This window comes from Gallus gallus, chromosome 11 (genome assembly GCF_016699485.2).
Source record: "Gallus gallus isolate bGalGal1 chromosome 11, bGalGal1.mat.broiler.GRCg7b, whole genome shotgun sequence".
Lineage (NCBI taxonomy): Eukaryota > Metazoa > Chordata > Aves > Galliformes > Phasianidae > Gallus > Gallus gallus.
The window spans coordinates 1,970,804-1,990,882 of NC_052542.1; the positions used below are offsets into that span (position 1 = coordinate 1,970,804).

The window sequence follows — 20,079 nt, forward strand, 5'->3', positions numbered from 1 at the left end:
ATGCGCACTGCGCGCAGCCACCTCGCGCGGAGGCCGCTGGGGTTTGTAGTCATTTAGCGCCCCTCTCCTCACACAGCCCCCGGCCCGGCGCCCCAGGGACGCGGCGGGTGGTTCCGCGTGTCGGCCGCGGCGCGCAGCAGGGCCCGCTCCGCGGCGTGTGCGAGGCCGGCGGGGCGCGGAGCAGCACCGCCTGAAGCGGCCGGGCCTTCTCGCTGCGCGAGGAGAGGGGAAGGCCGTGTGAGGCCTCGCGGCCCCGTGCGGGAGCGGCCGTCGCGCCGCCCGGCCTCGGGACCTGGTGACGAGGCTCTGCGCCGGCCGGCAGCAGCGCAGGGGTTAAGGGCGGCGGGCCGGGGGGGGGGCCGGGGGCGGGAGCATGCGTGCTGCCGGCCTCCATTGTCTCCGGCGCGGCGCCCAGCAGCCAGGCGGCGGCCGGCAGCGAGGCCGGGCCCGGCGCAGCGCGCAGCCCCGCAGCCGCTGAGCCCCGCGGGAGGGGTCCGCCCGCCGCCCCCATGGGCCGCAGCTGATCGCCCGGCACGAGGGAGCCCCCCGCCCTTCCTCTCGGCCCCCCCCGGCTTCGGCGGTCTCGGCGGGCCCGGCGGGGGGAGGATGCCCGGGGCGGGGATGGGTTTTCGCCCGTAGCTCCCCTCGCCCTCCCCACCCCCCCCCTCCCCTCCCCGTCCCTTCCCCCGCTTCCTTCCGCCTCCTCTCGCCGCCCGGCGCGGCCCCGTTCCCCGCGGGGGGGGCTGCGGCTCGGCTCCCTCCGGCCCCGCGCTGCCCATGGGGGGCAAGCAGAGCACGGCCGCCCGCTCGCGGGGCCCTTTCCCGGGGGTGTCGACGGATGACAGCGCCGTGCCGCCGCCGGGGGGGCCGCCCCCCTTCGGCCATTACCGGGCGGGCGGCGGCGGCGCCATGGGGCTGCGCAGCCGCTCCGTCAGCTCGGTGGCCGGCATGGGCATGGACCCCGCGGCCGCCGGAGCCGTCCCCTTCGGGCTGTACGGCCGCGCGGCGGGGGAGGCCGAGCGGGCTCCGGGCGGCGGAGGGCCGGGGACCGACTCCACGTACGCCCATGGCAACGGTTACCAGGAGACGGGAGGCGGTCACCATAGAGACGGGATGCTCTACCTGGGCGCCCGGGCCTCGCTGGCCGATGCGCTGCCCCTGCACATCGCGCCGCGCTGGTTCAGCTCGCACAGCGGTGAGTGCCGGAGCCCCGGCCCCTTCCCCTGCCAACCCTCGGTTCTTCCCCGCTCCCCCTTTCCCTGATATCGCTCGGCCCTTTATGCAGGTTCCCACCTGCCCCGGATCCCCCCGGCTCTGGCTTCCCCCATTTCCTACTAGCCCCGATTTTCCTTGGCTTCTCACAGCCCCAGTTGCCCCCTTTCCCTGGATCCTTTCAGCTCTGGCTTCCTCTTGTTCTCCGCTTCCCCTCTCTCCCTTCAGCTGCTGCTGCTTCCCTTCATCCCCAGCTTCCCCCATTTTCCCTTAGCCCTATCCCCTGACTTCTCCCAGTTCCCCCCTTTCATTGATTCTCCCCAGCTCACCCCTGCACCAGTTCCCCCCAGCCTTGGCTTCCCCCAGTTCCTCCTAACCCTGGTTCCCTCCTTCCCTTGTTCCACCTAGCTCTGGTTTCCCCCATTTTACCTTCTCCACTTCCCCTGATTCCCCCCAGCTTCCCGTAGTTTCTCCTGGCCCCTTTTCTACATCTCCCCCCATCTTCTGATTCCCCAAAGCCTCAGCTTTCTCCAGTTTCTCCTGGCCCCTTCCCCTTGCCCCCCCTAACCCCAGCTTTCTCCCAGTTTCCCTTGGCCCCTTTTCCTCGCTCCTCCCAGCTCCTAGTTGCCCTCAGCTTCCCCACTTGTGGCCCTGCTGCCCGGTAAATAACGTAGGAAGGAGAGCTACCCTGCTTTGCTCAACCCTAAATGATTCCCCATTTGCTCGTGGGATTGGGGTTGGCACTGTGCGGTTGTGTCAAGGTCAAGGCAGGAATGAGTGGTGGGAGGAGGAGGCTTACTGCAGGGGAGATGTTCTGGCCCTAGGGATGTGCCATCCTCCCAGGACTTGAAGGGGGAAACAGCCTTGAGGTTGATGTGAGGATGCTGGGGCTTGAGCCCTGGGTCTTCAAGACTGGCTGGAGCTTCTCATGCTGCTTTTGGAACTGTGTGTAGGGGTGTCAGGGAGGGACAGCAGTTCTCATGCCTCAGGTACTGGGAAAAGGCACTCCAAAATGAGATACAGGAATTTTTCTCCTTTGTGTCACCTGGTAAAGGGCCAGGGAGAGGCTGGAGCGGGTTTCCTTGTTCCAGCCAGCTGGCACTGTTGTGATACTGAGGAGGAAGCAGAAGAGGAACTGCCTGCCTCATGGGGCTGGGGAGCCAGCTGGGTGCTCCCACAGGAAACGTGTGGGGCCGAGGGAGGGGCGGGATTGCCCCCTGCTAACCCTCAGTGCTTGGACAGTGATGGGTGTCCTGGTGCCTGGGAAGAGCTGTGTGTATGAGCAGGGCTGTGTCACTGACCCAGTTCTGGCTAGGCACAGGGAGCAAGCTGGGAGGTCCTCCCCTCCCTCCTGGCTTGGAGGGAAGTCATTTCAGGGATGTCTCCTTGCGTTTCCTGGAACAGTGTGGGATTTCTCTCCCACCCGTTCCCATTATTGCCTTTTCAAGTGTTCTCGACACATGACGTGGCCTGGGAATTTCATAATATGTCTTGGGACAGTGCCTCATTTTCAGGAAGGCTTGAAGCTGAACTAGTGGACGAGAGCAAAGTGCCAAGCAAAGCTCATGGGGCCCATTTTCCTACATCCATCTTGGGCTTTTTCCCCTTGCCCAGGCTCTGGGGGCTGCCTTTCTCAGAGCTGTGCAGAGCAGGATGCCCCAGGCCCTGTTGATCCAGAGAAACTGACAGCATGCAGCAGGGGACTCGAGCCCGAGTGCTCCTGCAAACTTTCTGCTTCCGTGACCTTGTGCTGCTGTGCAGCATCCTTTGGGTATTCTGAGTGAGAAGAGGGGCTCTGCCTCTCCACCCCCCACCCAAGCTTTGGGTGAGCTTGGTGGTGTTATATGAAGGTTGGACCACAGGAACACCTCATAACTGAGCCGTGTATAGAGGTGATTGCTCACAGGCTATGACATTTCGGTGGTACTTCTCAGACTAGAATGCCAAGAGGTAAAAAGCTGATCGTAAAAATAAGCCAACTGCAAAATGGAGTGAGCTGTTTGCAGCCGCTGATGTGGATTGGTGCGATGCTGCTCAGTGGAGCCCACTGCCCTCGGAGAATCGCAGTGCGGGCGGTGGGAGCTGCTGTGAGAGCCGTGGGTTTCTCTGGTGCCTCTTTTTGGGGTCCTCTGAGAGTGTTTGAGCTGCACTGAAGTGTGCACAGGCAGCAGTGAGAGCCATTCGGTCTGTACCAAAGCCTCTCCTGGTGGTGTTTCTTCCCTTTTGCTAATTAATAGCAAAAGGATGCTTAACAACCGTTTGGAAAACTTGTTGGAGCTTATGAAACTTCTGTGCTCTTCTGCTTAGTGTAAGAGGTTAATGGATCATCTAGAGGCTGTAAGGAGAGGGGAAGGGAGAGGAGGCCAGCTTAAGATAGCGGGAATGTTAGCAAACCTTCCATGATTGCAGCAGGGCAGGCTGGCAGCATGCGCTCCTTCTTTTCTTCTTCCATCGACCTGCTCCACTCCATCAGCCCCAGAAAGTGCTTAAGCAGCAGCGTGCCAGTAAATGGAGAGGAGCTTTGATGTTGCTGCGCGTGACTCTCCCTGCTCAGTCCAAAGGATGTCTTGAGGACGGGGATGAGGACACCCATGGGCATGGCAGGCTGCAGCAGGAGGATATGTGCCTGGGGAGTGTTTGTGCAGCCTATTCCACGGTATGGGTGTGGAGAGCGGCTCCCGGCCCCGCTGCCTCCTGCCTCTGCACGGGGAGGGGGTAACAGGGCTGCAGACCTGGGTGCTGCCTGTGTCAGCACATGGGGGAGGCTCTCTCTTGGGCTTGTTCTTCCAGCAGTCTGGGGGAAGCATCCTTTGGATCTCAACAGGACAATGAGAGGCCGCTGGGGATAACGCTCTGTTGCTGTGGCACAGTGCCTGCAATAGTGGATGCGTGGGTGGGCTTGGCACCTCCTTGCTCTCTTTATCTGTGCTGCTGGGTCTGTGTCCCTCTGTCCACCTCTCTGTGGGTCTGCACCTCCCTGGGTGAACAGATCCCATTTCCTGATGGGGATTTCCCTAGGTATGTCTACCATTCAAGTGAGATGCTCCAGATCCACCTGAAACTTCTCTAGGGTTTCTGTGTCTGTGTGGGGTTTCGTGCCTTGTGCTGCTGGAAGATGACAGAGCAGCTTGTGCAACTTTGGAGCACTCTCTTGCTTCCTGACCACCCTGCCCCTGCAGCTTTGTGATGGTGAGACCTCAGCAAAGCCCACGCTGGGAGGAAGAATGCAGAAAAAACAGACATGTGGCTCAACACCACATGTCTCCTGGGTTGTGTGGTTCTCTTAGTACTGCTCTTGTTACTCATCTTCATCAGAGGATCTCGGGGAGTTTGCAGAGGCTGTAAGTAGCTTAAAGTTTATCTGGAAATCCCTCTCATCGCCCAAAGCCCTTGAGTGTTTGAAGCTCCAGCAAATCCGTATCTCCCTGTCAGCCAGCTAGCCCAGAGAAGTGCCTGGCTCATCCTTCTGTGCAGTGCCATCAGGGATAGCACACCAACAAAGTAAACTATTTGTCCTGGATGCTGGGAGCAGCAAGGTGGTGAGGTCTCCTTTGCTCAGTGGGATGTTGCCTTCCAGCTACACTGCATCCTTTGCAAGGCAGGCCTGCAGCTGTGGATCCAAGGAGGGAAGAAGCATTAAGCAGTGTTGGATCCAGCCCTGGGGAAAGGACTCGCTTGCTGTTGGAGGAGCTGAAGATGGATGGATGGATGCCCTGGCAAGTGGCACACCTGTGGTGTGTCCGTGCTGCTTGTCTCACGAGTGCTTCACAGCCCCAGCTCAGGAGCTCTGTACACCAAAAAAGGAAAGCTTTATTCTAGCTTGCTCATCAGCGAGCTGCTGAAGGGAGGCTGTGCTCAACTATGGCCTTCCTGCCACCATGTCCTCAAGAAGTGAGCATCATGCATGCTGCCCTTCACATCTGCAGAAACCTGCCATGGCAAACCTGGTTTTGCCAGTGGAAATTTCCAGAGGAGGTGCTCCTCAGACTGTCCTCCTGTTGGTTTGGTGCTGGTGTCTGTGGGGGAAGCAGTGCAGGAGCGGTCCCAACAGCCCCCCAAGCCAGCAGTATTCAGCAGGGGAGCACTGGGACGGGACAGCTCTGCTGGAAGAAAGAAGCCCAGAATAGCAGAAGGCAGGAAATTCAAGCACGGCTTTAATGCACACTAGCAGCCTGGAGGTGAAGATAAGTGTGTCACTGTTGGTGCGCTGCATAAGGAGCCAGCAGCAGTTGTTATCCCCCAGCTCCACAGCGAGAGCCCTTGGCTGCCTTGTGGAGTCCCTTGGCTGCCGTGCCCAGGTGCTGCTTACCATGCTGCTAGCGGGCTTGGCTGGGCTCGTTCCCCTCTAACCCTGTGTGTAAATCAGAGCAGGAGAGCTGCGTGCCCTCCCTCCTCCGTGTGCATGCTCCAGAGATGCAGGAGTGATGCTCTTGTGCTCCCGGGCTGACCCACTTCCAGCCAGGATTGTCTTCCTGGCCTGTGACGTAACTTTATCCCATGCTGGTTTGTTTTGCTGACATGTTTGTTCCAGCAAACAACCATAAAGGCTTCTCTTAGTTATTAATGCACTGTTGGGGTTCCTCTCCCTGATCTGTTGATCAATTAACGTGGACATCTTTGGTAGAGCAGTGGGCCTGGGGTTGGCAGCCAGCCAGCAGAGCTCAGAGAATCATGGGAGGATGCTGTTAAATGCTGGAAAAAAAACCATGTGGGGAGGGGTTAAAAAAAAAAAAAAAAAGTGTTTTTCGATGTCATCTGCTGTGTGCCAAATCAGGCGGCACCACTCATCATCTGAATGAGCTCCCTGTGCCGGGGCACCCACTGCTGCTGGGTGTCTGCGCAGTGTGTCTCACCCTGCTGCTGTGCTGAAAGCCCAGATGTGCTGAAACCCCGCGTTTGAATGAATGCGACCGGGCTTTCTCCTGATGCTCTCAAAAATGGAAATCCACGAGAACTGGTGAGCGATTCACAGGAGCCAACGTGCCTGCTGCAGACAGCACCTGAGGAGGCCCTGGGCGCTGCAGAAGCCCCGTGGAGCTGCAGCTGCAGGAAGCTCTGTGCCTGGGGCCTCTCCTCGTGCTGCTGCGCAGCGTTTCCGTGGGCAGAGCCCGGCCACCCGCGTTTCCTGCCTGCGGGGAGGGGAGCGTTCCTCTTGCTGCATTTCAGCCCTGGGTCGGGAGAAGATTTGAGAGGTGTTGTTGCCTACTGAGGCTTCTGCAGGGGCTGGGGCCTGGGGCTGGCTCTCTGCTCCTTCCCCTCCTGCCCCTGGCGGTGTTGGGGTGGCTGTGGAGCGGGACCAGAGGGGGAGTTCCAGCCTGCTCACACAGCTGTGGGCCTCTCGCTCGCAGAAGAGAATTGAGACCACGTGCTCTGCACGGCGGCCTTGCAGGGGAGCAGTGGAAAGATTGACCCTTCTGCTGATTTTAGCAGGAATTTCCAAGGGCTGAGCTTCCCGTCCAGCTTGCTGAGGCCATGCTGGCAACAGAGGGGCTATCCCCTACCGGGTGGAGCAGTGGGACTGGGCCAGGCCCTGCTGAGGCTCTGCAGCACGAGAAATTGAACCGAAGCGGCTCAGCAGCGTTTCCATCCCTGGCAGGAAGGCTGGCGTGACAACAGTGGTATTTTTAGAGGCCCAGCTGCCTGCAAGGCATGAGGAGGAACGCAGCAGCAGGGGATTTCTAAGGGCTTCTGCCTGTGCCTCCAGCCTGCCCCTCGCTCTGGGGTCTGATACCTCCTCACATGCAACCCCAAGCACTCAGCTGGTAGCAGCTGCATGCCCAGGGTTGGTTTGGATGAGTTTTGGGCCCCACGGGTGGTGGGGAACAGGGAGAAGCTCCCTGGGGGCTCAGGTTTGATGCCTGGGGGGCTGGGAGGCAGCCCATGTCCCCCACAGCTGTGTGTTTCTGGCAGCTCTGTGGGCTTAAAGCCTGGAGAACTGCATTGGAGCCTGATACAGTAGGGCTTTGGGGGTGGGTTTTTGAAGAAGGCTACTGAGGGAAAACCTGTGTTTCTTGTGGTGATGGAGTAATTCATTTGGGAGCCTGGCTCTCCTAGTGATGGAGTTGAGTTTTGTTGAAAGTGCTGCAGTGGAATGAGATCCACGATTCAGACCATCCATCACAGGCCTCTGTACAGCTGTAGCTGGGGAGGATGAGCAAAGACTGTCCCTATCCGCATGGCTTAAATTCCCATCTGGAACGAGGTGGAGCTGCCCTTCTGCCTCGGGTGCTATGGAGGAGCGTTCCGTGGGGCACAAAAGTGGTGTCCTGAGTGCTGCATGGCAGCTTGAGCCTGTCACTGCCACCCAAGGTGATGCCTTGCTGGTGTTGCTCACAGGCAGCCCATCTCCTTCGCATGTGAAATATTCTGGAGGCAAAAAGCAGTCTCACGAGCTGGCCCTTTGGATGCAGGACTCCTCTGCTTCGTGTTGCCGTTCTGGGGAATGCTAAAATTAGCTGTGTGCTATTCCTTAGGCAGCCTGTTCCCAGCACCGGGGGTGTTCCTGCGGTAGCACAGGGCTGGCTGGGAGGCAGGGGGACCTGCGGGCTGTGGTTCCCAGCCCATGCTGGAGGGAGATACCACCTGTGACATCAGGACTTATGTTTGGCAAGCATGATTGCAGCCACAGAAGGGCTTCTGTGTGTGCTGCCACCTCGTATCTCTGCTGCGTGTCCCACCTCCGCCCCCCAGGAAGGTGGGATGCTTCCTTCCCAGCCTGGCCCTGACCTTCTGGCTTTCTGCACCTCCCCATGGCTGTGAATCAGGAGGAAGGATGCCTGCGTGGCCCTTAGGAACAAGGCTGGAGTGCTCGGCTCCTTCCTGCCTACGTGTCCCCGCTTGCGTGCACCCTGTGCTGCCACTCACACCACCGTGGCATTGTGGGCACGTGGCACCCCGTGTCCTGTGGGGCGGTGCTGGTTGGGTGCTGAATCAGGGGCTTCTTTAGCCACCTATCAAAGTGGTTTTGGCATTCGCTTGTTAGGCAGGAGCTGAACCAAGGGTGCTTTTCAGCTCTTTGGCTGTTCCCGTGTCACCTGGGAAGCTGAAAGCCAGAGGCCAGTGGGGTGTCACATCTCCAGTGGGACCCAAGAGTTCTCTCATTTTTCCTGCCTGGCTGCATCCTCACCTGATGTGGGGCAGCTCACTTTGGTTGAAAATGTGCCTTTGCCCTCCCAGAGCCCCAGGATGATGTGGTGGTGTTTTTGGCACTATCAGTGTTAACCATGGGGCTTTTTCAGTGCTTTTAGGACCTGCTGCAGGCTTCAGAGGTTCCCAGCTCTGCTCTGCCTGGCTCTCTAAAATTAACCGTGTAACCTTCCTAAAAATACTCTGAGGGCACCAGCCCCTGGAGGGCCACGAGCGCTGCTTGCTCATGGTTTCTAGAGCGAGCCATCGGAGAGATGAGGTCACCCAACAATGCGTGCCTCGCAGCCCTGGAAAGCCCTCGTCTTCCTCAAAGCCTCCTGCAGGATGCCTTGTCCTCAGGCCCCATGCTGATGGGCTGCGGTGGGGTCCCGTGCCATCCAGGCCGGGGTTGGTGCTGAGAGCCCATCCTGCATCATAGGGGCCTCCCCTGAGCCTCCCGGTGGGAGGAATAGCTGAGCCTTTCCCCTCCTTCTCTTTTTTGAGATGTGTGGGAGGAGGACGGGAAGGGCTGCAGGAGGAGGGGAGGGGGAGGGAGCTGAATTTTCCATGAGCAGCTGTCTAAACGTCATCTCCTGTGTTGCTTGGGCTGGCGGCTCCGGCAGGATGAATTAACGAGGGTTTTGGGGAAGGCAGTAAATACCACGGCCCTGCACGGGGCCGGCTCCGAGCCCCAGCATCCATCTCAGCACCTGGAATGCAGGTGGATGCTCCCGCACAGTGACCCATACAGAAACGGCCCCGATGGCTCCATCCACCTGCTCCCCAAAATGTCACCTGGCAATGGGGGTGAAGCCCTTTCCCTGTGGGTCACTGTGTCTGAAGCCCAGCCCCTCGCGGTGCCCCTCGCCCATGTTTGGGGCCAGCTGTCCACCTCGGGGACCCCCAACAGCACCGCCTATGCCAGCTGCTCTCGCCATGCCAAGCATTTGTGCTGACAGCTGGGGTGCAGCGCAGCCCCCACCCTGCAGCCTAATCATGCTCCTTGCTCTGCTCCAGACGGGAGGGTTTCATGCCTTTTCATGATGCTTTTTGTGTTGTTTTTTCCCCCCATCTCATAAAATGTAGAGCTAGGAAAGTACTTGGCCCAGCCCAGCGCCACTCAGGGGCCTCTCCCTAGGGGTTATGCCCTACATTTGTGCAGCACCCCGTGTCCTTGCTGCGGGGTCACAGTGGGAGGGCTGCATGCCTCTCTTCGCCCTCCTCGCGTGTCTCAGAGGGTGCTGCTGGATCTGGGGCAACCGTTGAAAATAGCACATCAGCACGGAACAAAAAGGGGGACCGCAGTTTTCCTGGTGCCAGTGCTGGAGAAAATGAGGTCTCACGGAGACGCGGCCCTTCCTGGCAGCTCGCTCCAGTTCAGGAGCCGCTGAGCGGAGCCACCCGGGGACGTCACTGCTGACAGTGGGGCTGGTGCAGGAGGGACGGGGCCGGCGGTGCCCAGTTCAGCCGGGGACGGGCGCGCATCCCACACAGGGAGAGGGCTGGGATGCTATCTGAGCCCTCGCTATAAATACACCAGCAGGGTAAACACTCAGGAGAGGGAAAAATGCTATTTAAGCCAATGGGCGCTGCTGCCATGAGGTATGAATTGGTCAGGGGTAAATTTAGGCTGGAGATGAGACGGCAGATTGCGATGGGCTCCCGGCTGCGGCCCATCCGGCTCTGGCCTGGGATCTTTTGGGCAGTGTTTTGCAGTCCATGGTTACTTCTGCCGCTAGCGAGCGCTCAAATGTGGGGCAGTTCTCTGCCTCTCTGAGCTCCCTCCATGCCAAGGACCCCAAAACCCCCCAGCCCCATCCGCTCGGTGGCAAACAAGAACTCAATTCGTCCTCATTTGTGTACGTTCCCTTTCTTTCTCGAACAGGCTTTGCATATATATGAAAAAAAGCTCTTAAGCGGCACTGCAGTCAAACCTGATCTGCTTTTAGAAGCCGGGTCCTTATGTTACCCTCTCCATCTCTGCAGGCAGGGATTGCTCGGCATTCTGGTGCAAACCCACGGCAATGGCTGCACGCCCCGGGCTACATCTGCTCAAGCTCAGGGCTGAGCACGGAGTGCAGGAGCCCTGGGCACCTGCAGCTCTGTTGCGGTTCTGCTCCCGGTCATGCCTGTGTTGCTCACAGCAGCGTGTGCGTGCTGTAAGGCAGAGTGCCCATGGGGTGCTGAGCTAGGTCCCTGTGTTAGGAGTGACTCTGAGGAGCTGGAAGGATGCAAAACCATGCTCTCAGTGAGTAGAGAAAGGGGACAGTGTTGGAGTGGGCTTAGAGAGTGATGGGGGAGAGGGGTGAACCACGCTGTGGTTGAAACCAGAGCCCAGAGGACCTGGCAGAGCTCAGGGTGGTGTTGGGGGCCTTTGGGATGTGGAATGGCTTCAGACACCTCCTGTGTGGACAGAGCTGGCTGTCGGGGGGGGGGACACATCCCCGGGTGCTGCGTGCTCCTCGCCCTTTAATGCCTGGGAGCAGCTGGGGCCACGTGTGCTGCACCCTGGCTGGCTCCCCTGCCCTCTGCACAGGGTTGGGGGACGAGCGGCACGCCGGCTGGGTGGCTGTCCCTGTGCTGGCTCTGCGGAGCACCCAGTGCAGGATGAGCGTGCAGCCGGCAGGCGCAGCGTGGGGGCAGTGGCACCATGCAGGTGGGGGACCCTCCGTGCTCCCTGCGACGCGGTTGGGCTCTCCTTTCTCCCCCCTGGCTCAGGAGCTCTTCCCTCTGCTCTCCTTCCAGGTTTCAAGTGCCCCATTTGCTCCAAATCCGTGGCTTCTGACGAGATGGAAATGCACTTTATCATGTGTCTGAGCAAACCTCGCCTCTCCTACAACGGTAAGGGCTGGGGGGGGCACAGCGTCCTGCCGGCACGGGGACGCGGTGAGCGGGCAGGAGGTGCAGTGTGCAGCGTGCCAAGAGGGCTGTGTTCCAGCTGCTCGCTGTCCCCGCTGCTTTCCCTTGGGACCCTTCATAGCACAGCCCTGTTGCTCACCACAGCGTGCTGTGCCCAGCGGGGCCGTGCCACCCCAGTATCCTGCCCAGCAGGGGGGAGGGCAGATGGGACGAAGCCCAGCTCAGTGGGGAATGTGGTGATGAGGCTCGCCCCGGGCAGGGACACAACGCCCGTGTCTCACCAGTGCCCTCTCCTCCCCTCCAGACGACGTGCTGACCAAGGACGCCGGCGAGTGCGTGATCTGCCTGGAGGAGCTGCTGCAGGGGGACACGATAGCCAGGCTGCCCTGCCTCTGCATTTATCACAAAAGGTACGCAGGCACAGGGAGCTGTGGTGGCCGGGTGGCAGGGACAGCCCTGTGCTCGGCACCGCGTGGCGCTGACCTGCTGTCCTCTCTCCAGCTGTATAGATTCCTGGTTTGAAGTGAACAGATCTTGCCCAGAGCATCCTTCTGATTGACCTGCTGGGCGTGCTTGCTGACTTCTCTCTAAGGTGAGCCCACGGCGGGGTGGGGAGTGGGGGGCGAGAGGGGGCGAGAAGGGGTGCGAGTGTGTGAGCCGGCCGTGGTGCTGTGCACGCTGTGCTCACGTGGCCTCGTCTCTCCGCAGGGCACCTTGCTACCTGCTGTACCTCCTCTCCCCGTCCCTCCCGCCCCGCCTGGACTTTTGGGCTGACGTTCAACTCCTCACAGACGACGAAAACTCAAAAAAAGGAAACAACCAACCAGAAACTTGAACCCACTCGGGACAACGGCAAATTTTTTATTTTATTTTATTATTTTGATTTTCCGTCTGTTTTGTTGTTGTTTTTTTTTTAATTTAAAGATTAGGGAAAGAAAAAACAACCACACCAACCAACCAACCAACCGCGACACCAAACAGTGGAACATCCAGGAGAGACAGTGTGAGAAGAGCAAAGCGACCTGCTCTCCCTGCAGCCACGAGGAGGGATCCAGCACCGAGGGAGCCGCCGTCCTCGGCCCAACGCTGCCATGATGTTTGGCTCTTCTCCCCGCGTGGAGCGGCGCTGCCGGGGACAGCGGCCAAACGGAGCACGCGGCACTTCTCACCGGGCTCGCCTGGCGCCCGCGGGCTCTGCTCGGTTTTTGCACTGACTACACGGGAATTTCCTCCTCTCTCCCATCTCCCTTTTGGAGATCTCCAGCCCGGCCCCGGCAGCGCGTGTGATGGGGACTCTGCCCCACGCCGGGAGCGGGGCCGCCGCTCTGCCCCATAGCGGGGTCTGTCTTTCAAGTGTTTACAATGGGAAAAAGAGAAAAGGAAAAAAAAAGAAACAAAAACAAAAACAAACAAACAAACAAAAAAAAAAAACAGAGAAAACCGACAAAACCAAGAAAAAAAAATAATATTAAATGAAGCTTTGTGTTGACTGGCGTGTTCTTCGATTTGAGCTTCCCTGCCCCGGTGATGTTTACAGACTGGTCACTCTTTAACTCAGCTATAACCACTCAGAGACTGGACAGCCGCAGCATCCCCGCCCCCCCGCCGTTGCCAAAACCTCCCCTCCTTCCCGTCGCCTTTGGGCCGAACCCTTTGGGGAGGGGACCTGGGGGTCCTCCTTGGGCCCCGCCAGCGGCCGGCAGGTGAGGACCCCCTGTTTTATGGCCGTGCCCCCATCCCCATCCCCTCCTGGCGCAGCGGGCGCGTTGTCGTTGGTGAGACCTCCCCTGCCGGTGGCCGTGCCCCCGCGGGAAACGTTTCTGTATTTATATATTAAAAAAAAGGGGGGGGGGAAACGAGTTCAGAGCTTGGGGGAGCTTCCTTCATTAGTCAAGGTGTTTTGATATGGTATTAAAACAATGTTCAATAAAATATTCACTGTTATTTTATTTCACTGGCATTCTTGGTGAAGCGGAGGACCGCTGAGGGGTACCGGAGTCCCCCCAGGTCCCCAAAAAATGGGAGGGCGGGTGGATGCGCTGCGCCTTGCCGTGGGTCGGGGCGCTCACAGCACCTTGCCGGGGTTCATCAGGTGGAGGGGGTCCAGTGCGTCCTTGATGCGGCGCATGGCCGCCAGCCCCACTGCACCCCGCTCCTCGCGCAGCAGCACCCGCTTGCCCAGCCCCACGCCGTGCTCCCCGGTGCAGGTGCCGCCCGCGGCCAGCGCCCGCCTGGGGATGGGGACACGGTTGTCATCAGTGGGGCCATACCGGGAGCCCCGCGCCCAGCCGGTGCTGCAGCCCCACCTGCCCAAGCGCTCGGTGAAGTCGTGCACGCGCTGTGCCTCTTCCGGGTCGTCAGCGCGGAAGACGAGGATGCAGTGGAAGTTACCATCGCCCACGTGTCCCACCATGGGGCCTGCGGGGATGGGAGTGAGCGGGGCTCGGGGCGTAGTGCCCAGCAGGGAGTGGTGGTGGCGGCGCTCACCAGTGAGGTTGGAGTCCCGCAGGTCCCGCTGGGTCTCCACCACGACGTCGGGCAGGCGGGAGATGGGCACGCAGACATCAGTGGAGTAGCCCTGGGTGGGCAAGGCAGGATGTGGTGCCGGGAATAGGCACAGGGATGGGGACAAAGAGGGGACGCGGTGCTGCCAGACCTCACCTGACAGCCAGGCCGCAGCGCCAGGGCGGCGAACCAGGCGCTGTGCCGTGCAGCCCAGAGCCGCTCACGCTCCTCCGGTGCCTGCGCCCAGGACAGGACAGAGCCACCGTGCAGCTGCACCAGCTCCTCTGTGGTGGTAGGAGACGGTGCCAGGGTGGCGGGGACCACAGCGGCTGCCAGTCACCATCCCGCACCCAGGACCCCATTGTGCCCCCACCACGGGCAACCCTCCCCAGCCCAGATCCCCCCCTTTCCCCATCCCTGTCCCTACCCGCCTGCTGCTGCTGCTCTGCCAGGCCACGCTGGGAGCCGTGCAGCTCCAGGAAGAGCATGGCCACCTCCGGCAGCTCCAGCCGGCTGTAGCGGCTGCAGGCGCCTGCCATCACCTCGTCCAGGAGCTCTGTTGGGAGGAGACAGTTGGGGACACTGCTGAGGTTGTCCCGTACCCATCCCCAGTCCCTCCTTGTCTTCATCCCCATCCCATCTCCACACTCCTTCCCACCCATGTACCATCCCTATCCCATTCCTGCTGGTGTAACCATCCTCATCCTATTCCTGTCCCATTCGCATCCCTGCTGCCTTCTTGTCCTGTCCTCATCTCATGCAAATCTCACCTATGTCCCCATCTCTCTTCATCTCCCAGTCCCATGCACAGAATCATAGAATCTTCTGTGTATGAAGGGACCTTAAAGGCCGTCTGCTCCCACTGCCTGCTCTGAGCAGGGACACCCGCAGCTCCAGCAGTGCTCAGAGCCCCGTTCCCTGACCTTGGCTGCCTGCAGGGATGGGGCAGCACCACCTCTCTGTGCAGCCTGTGCCACTGCCTCACCGCCCTGAGTGTGAAGAACTTTTCCTTAGCTCCGATCTGAATCTCCCCTCTTTTATTTTGAAGCCATTTCCCCTTGTCCTATCACAACAGACTCTGCTAAAGAGTCTGTCCCCTTCTTTCTTACAGCCCCTTTAGATACTGAAAGGCCGCTATCAGGTCTCCCCATCCCTGTTATCATCCTGTCCCCATCCCAACCCCTCCATCCCAGCAGCACCCACCAATGCGTGCTACAGGCACAGCCGCCTGCAGCACCTGCACGGTGCAGCCCACAGCATCCCGCACGCTGGGGAAGGTGCAGGCAGCAGAGACCACAGCCTCAGGCAGGGGGTGCAGGCGCAGCGTCGCCTGCGTCAGGAAGCCCAGGGTGCCCTCAGATCCCACAAACAGGGAGGTCAGGTCGTAGCCAGCCGCGCTCTTTCTGTGCAGAGAGAAGTGAGCGGGTGCCGGGCGCCCCGGCCTATGGCCCCATTCCATCACCCCATACCTGGCGCTGCGCCCAGGCCCGGCGGTGTGCAGCAGGCTTCCATCCGACAGCACCACGCGCAGGTTGAGCACATTGGGCCGCATGGTGCCGTAGCGCACGGCGTTGGTGCCTGAGGCACCCGTGGCCGCCATGCCGCACAGCGAGGCGTCTGCCCCGGGGTCTGCGGTGGGGTCGGGGGACCCGGTGTGCCCAGGGGTCAGCGGCACCACCAGCATGTGGCACCCCTGGGGCCGGGAACCCCTGGGACCCCACCACCCCCAGCCCTTGGGCACCCCCATCCCATGCCTGCCTCTATTGCACCAAGCATTCCCCACAGCACCCAGCTCTGAGGGCGCACCCAGCAGCCCAGAGCCGTCCAGCCCTGCCAGCACACCTTGTCTCGTGGTACCCCTGGCCCCATGGGCACCTCCATCCACCCCTGTGCTGCTAGCACCCTTGGCCATGTGAGCAAGTCCTGTGCTCCCCGTCAGCCCCAGCCCTCCCGGTGCTCCCAGCAATATTGGCCCTATGGGCAACCTCAGTGCCCACAATAAACAAAGTCCCCAAGCAGCCCCAGCCATCCCAGTGCTCCCAGCACCCCTGGCCCCATGGAATATCCCAGTGCTCCCAGTACTCCAAGATCTCCTCAACCATCCCACAGCTCCCAGTTCCCTTGTTCCTACAGTATGGCTTTACAGTACTCCCAGTACCCTTGGATACATGGAATATGCCACTGCTCCCAGTACCCCGAGATCTCTCCAAGCCACCCCAGTGCTCCCAGCACCCTTGGCCACATGGGCAACCCCAGTGCTCCAAGCTCTCTGCAGCCATCCCCAGCCCTCCCAGTGCTCCCAGCACCACAGTCCCCATGGGAAGCTCTGGCATCCCAGCGCACCCAGCGCTCCCTGCACCCTTGGCCACATGGACAACTGCAGCGCTCCCAGTTCTCCCCACCATCCCATTTCTCCCAGCATTCTGAGTGTTCCCAGCACCCCAAACCCCTCAGCCCGGCCCCGAGCGTCACCCCACGCTGCCCAGCACCCCCAGTACCGACGGGGAACCAGAGCCCGGTGCCACGCAGATGGGCATTGAGGGCCTTGCGGGTGACGCCGGGCTCCACGGCCACCGAGAAGTCCTCGACGCTCAGCTCCGAGATGGTGGCCATGTGACTCAGGTCGAAGCAGACACCGCCCTGGCACAGCACGGTATGGCACGAGCAGAAGAGGGCGCTGGGGGTGCTGGGGGGGCTGGGGGCTGCATACCTGCACGGCATTGACGCCGCCTTCAAGGCCGGTGCCGGTGCCAAAGGGCACCATGGGCACGCGGTGCCGGTGGCAGAGGGCCACCATCTCCTGCAGCTGCTCCACATCTTGGGGCCACACCACGGCGTCGGGGGGCGCGCACCTGGTGTGGGGCACAGCGCTCACTGCCGGCCCCACGGCGCGGCGCAGCCCCACGGCGCTGCCCCCGGGCCCACCTGTGCATGGACTCATCGTGCCCGTGCTGCTGCCGCACCGCTTCCGCCACAGAGACGTTGGGGTCCCCCGCCACAGAGCGCAGGGCCTGCAGAAGGCCGGGGGGCAGCGGGTGCTGCGGGAGGGGGTCCGGTCAGTGCGTAGTCAGGGTCAGTGTGGGAGGAGACCCCTCGCAGCCCCCGTTCCACCCCACCTGGCTGCAGCACCCCCGCCGCCCCACGGCCGCCGCCAGCCGCAGCGCGTGCCGCAGAGCCATGTTGGGCCTGGAGCTGTGCCCGGAGCTGCGCATGGCCCGCGTTCCCCAGTCCCCTCCCGCCCGGCGTTAAGGTGGCTCCAGGCACTGCACAGCGGCCTGCACAGCGCTATCTGACCACAGCCACACGGCCCTGCCCTGCGCGTGAGAGTCAGAGCGCAGTGCTGCTCGCCTGGTGGGCCCCACGCCATTGCAGCCAGGCGTCCGCACAGCAGGCACATCCCCCTCTGCTTCCAAATGGTTGTTCTCGTGCACAGCCCTGTGTCCCCATGCCCAGCCGGCTGCAGCCTCACTCCTACCCAGGTGTCCCCACACCTCCATTGGTGTCCCCATGGGCACCCAAATGTCCTGCTCCCGGCCAGACGTGCCCAGCCCAGGGCTGCAGCAAGGACAGAAGGACATGTTGTGGGAGTGGAACTTTATTTGGGGCCTCAGTTGGCCGCCAGCACGGAGTCGATCCATTCGCGGAGCTTGGTGACACGGGCGTACACACCAGGCGTAGAGGTGGAGCAGGTGCTGCTGCCCCACGAGACGATGCCCACCAGCGTCCAGGCGCCGTCCTTCTGGCACACCAGCGGGCCCCCGGAGTCGCCCTGCGGGCAGAGGGGTGAGGATGCGGGTACGGAGCCGGGGGGGCCGCGGGCACGGGGAGGCGGGGGCTCGGGGGCCGCACTTTGGGGCACCCACCATGCAGGAGGAGGATCCGTCGGCCCCGGCGCACACCATCACGTCGTAGATGCGGAAGCCCCAGTACTGCTTGCACTGCGCGTTGGTGAGCAGGGGAAGGGCCGCTTGCTGCAGGATGGCCGGCGTGTTCTCATCTGTCAGCGAGCAGGGGGCAGAGCAGGGGGCAGAGCAGGGGGCATCCGTCAGTGCCGGGGGCATCCGTCAGTGCCGGCTCGGCCCTGGGCCGGGGGTAAGGACGGGGATGGGGCCGCGGCCGCAGTACCGTTGGAGTTGAGGAGCCCCCAGCCCGTGGTGACGCAGGTCAGGCCCCCGGGGAAGTCGTCGGTGGCCTGGGGCAGGCAGACGGGCGCCACGCGGGCGTTCAGCTGTGCTGGGGTGGCCAGCTTGATCAGCGTGATGTCGTTGCGGATGGTCAGCGAGCTGTAGCTGGGGTTCCGGAAGACCTGCGGCAGCGGCAGCACTGACGGCGCCCGCACCCCAGCGGGGCACTGCGTGCTGGGGGACGCATGGGGACGTGTGGGGCGGGAGCCGACCTCGGGAGCGACTGCGCTCAGAGCCGCCCCAGAGCGGGTGGGGACCACAAAGCCAGCGCTGGTGGGGACCCCAGGACCCAGGCAGGGATCCCGTTGGCGCTGCTGGGGGGACTGCTGGGGGCCCGGTGGGCAGAGCTCCATCCCTGGGGCACCGGGGACAGCGCCGGGACACAACCCCAAGGACTACCAAGGGACCAGAGGGACCCAGCACCACCGTGAAGGGCTCTGCGGGGATGCGAGCCCTGATACAGAGGGGAACGAGGAGCGCGAGGGGACCCAACCGCGTGAACGTGGGGCACCCATCCCCGCAGCGCTGCCGGCACTGAGCACGGCACTCGCACGCACGCAGCCCCACACCGGCCGTACCTTGGCGATGCCCAACCTCTGCACGTCACTGGAGGCCGTCTCCTGGTCGTACTCGCCCAGCACCACGGTGTCGGTGGTCCTGGGCAGGGCAGGCGCTGAGCCCCGGGCACACGGACAGCCCCGGTACTGCGCCCGCCCCACGCCCGCCCCGCGCTTACCTGACCCCGCAGTGGGCAGCAGTGACCACCCATTGCTCGCTGATCAGCGACCCGCCGCAGAAGTGGAAGTTGCCGTAGCGCTGCCGGCGAGAGCGGCTGTCAGCCCCACAACCGCACGGCCCCATGCCCATCCCCAGCCCCATCCCCGGCCCCATCCCCGCAGTGGGTGGGCGCTCACCTGCAGGGACACCTGCCAGGGCCAGGACCCGGGCACCGCCGGCTCCCCGTTCACGATGCGGTTGTAGCCACGGATGACGGGCGTGATGGCGGGCACACCGCAGCCTGCGGGACGGGGACAACCGTGGGACCTCGGCCACCTCATCCTCGCACCCCAAACCCCGCACCCCCCCGGCTCCGTGCCCTGCCCCACGCACTCGGCAAAGAGCGGGTGGCACGGGCAGAGCCCGCCAGCACCAGGCAGCCCAGCAGCCACAGCAGAGCCATTGCCACTCGCAGGGGACAGGCTGGGCACGGGGCGCAGCGCTTCTTATGGCCGCGGCCCCACGCTGACCTTGTGCCGTGACCTCCAGAGATAGGCGGCACCGTGCGGGGCCGGCACCTGGCACCACGGCCATCACCCACCCCTGGGAACTGCCCCAGACCTCTGGGATGGAGACCAGCCGCTGCCAGGCGGCCTTCCTGGAAACATCCCCAGTGGGCACTGTGCCTGCGTGCACCCACTGCGTGCTGGAGGTGGCCCTGCCTCCACGCAGAGGTCGGCCGTAGCTGATGGGCGCTGTGCTGCTGGGCACCAGCTGAGTGCGAGCTGTCCGTGCTCCCTGCCTCCACATGGGAATGGTGTCCCCGGTGTTAGTGGGGACCCAAGCCATGAGATGGGCATGGGATTCCAAATCTGTCCCTGCTGTCCTATGCCCAGGTCTAGGGCAGTCTTGCAGAGCCCTGATCACCATCCCAAGGTGCAAGCCAGCAGCTGCTGCAAGGGAACATCAGCCCTGGTGTCCCCACGTTCCCTGCTCCCAGCACTGCGCTGCCACCTGTGCCCTCACTCCCATTCACACCATGCAGAAGTGCATCCCAGCGTGCAGAGGGAGCCCAGTGTACTAAACCTCAGTCTATTCCTCATAACCACGCTCAGGTACTGGCTGGGTCCCCACTAACACCAGGGACACCATTCCCATGTGGAGGCAGGGAGCACGGACAGCTCGCACTCAGCTGGTGCCCAGCAGCACAGCGCCCATCAGCTACGGCCGACCTCTGCGTGGAGGCAGGGCCACCTCCAGCACGCAGTGGGTGCACGCAGGCACAGTGCCCACTGGGGATGTTTCCAGGAAGGCCGCCTGGCAGCGGCTGGTCTCCATCCCAGAGGTCTGGGGCAGTTCCCAGGGGTGGGTGATGGCCGTGGTGCCAGGTGCCGGCCCCGCACGGTGCCGCCTATCTCTGGAGGTCACGGCACAAGGTCAGCGTGGGGCCGCGGCCATAAGAAGCGCTGCGCCCCGT

General features: G+C 62.2%; 3 protein-coding genes across 4 annotated transcripts; 1 reads left to right on the forward strand and 2 right to left on the reverse strand.

Moving 5' to 3' along the window:
* The first annotated feature begins 388 nt into the window (after positions 1–388).
* On the forward strand, positions 389–13,145 carry ZNRF1 (zinc and ring finger 1). Its single transcript, XM_015279232.4, has 5 exons — positions 389–1,195; positions 11,083–11,178; positions 11,501–11,606; positions 11,698–11,788; positions 11,905–13,145. Exons 1-4 carry the CDS (start codon positions 778–780, stop codon positions 11,753–11,755), a joined length of 678 nt encoding a protein of 225 aa, XP_015134718.1. The 5' UTR covers positions 389–777; the 3' UTR covers positions 11,756–11,788; positions 11,905–13,145.
* LDHD (lactate dehydrogenase D) lies at positions 13,124–17,131 on the reverse strand. 2 transcript variants are annotated; one of them, XM_015279229.3, is made up of 11 exons: positions 16,818–17,131; positions 16,627–16,739; positions 16,412–16,553; positions 16,200–16,341; positions 15,171–15,330; positions 14,905–15,104; positions 14,129–14,257; positions 13,858–13,985; positions 13,684–13,774; positions 13,503–13,614; positions 13,124–13,427 (listed from the first exon to the last, which is right to left on the reverse strand). In XM_015279229.3, the coding sequence occupies exons 1-11, from the start codon at positions 16,911–16,913 to the stop codon at positions 13,262–13,264; spliced, it is 1,479 nt and encodes a 492-aa protein (XP_015134715.2). In that variant the 5' UTR covers positions 16,914–17,131; the 3' UTR covers positions 13,124–13,261. The 2 variants fall into 2 exon arrangements, with proteins under 2 accessions (XP_015134715.2, XP_015134714.2); XM_015279228.3 differs by having other exon boundaries at positions 14,905–15,330.
* Positions 17,132–17,280: 149 nt separating this feature from the next.
* Positions 17,281–19,082, reverse strand: CTRB1 (chymotrypsinogen B1). The gene is made up of 7 exons (NM_001389648.2): positions 18,996–19,082; positions 18,800–18,903; positions 18,622–18,701; positions 18,464–18,542; positions 17,827–18,007; positions 17,565–17,698; positions 17,281–17,470 (listed from the first exon to the last, which is right to left on the reverse strand). The coding sequence occupies exons 1-7, from the start codon at positions 19,063–19,065 to the stop codon at positions 17,309–17,311; spliced, it is 810 nt and encodes a 269-aa protein (NP_001376577.1). The 5' UTR covers positions 19,066–19,082; the 3' UTR covers positions 17,281–17,308.
* Between the last annotated feature and the right edge of the window lie 997 nt (positions 19,083–20,079).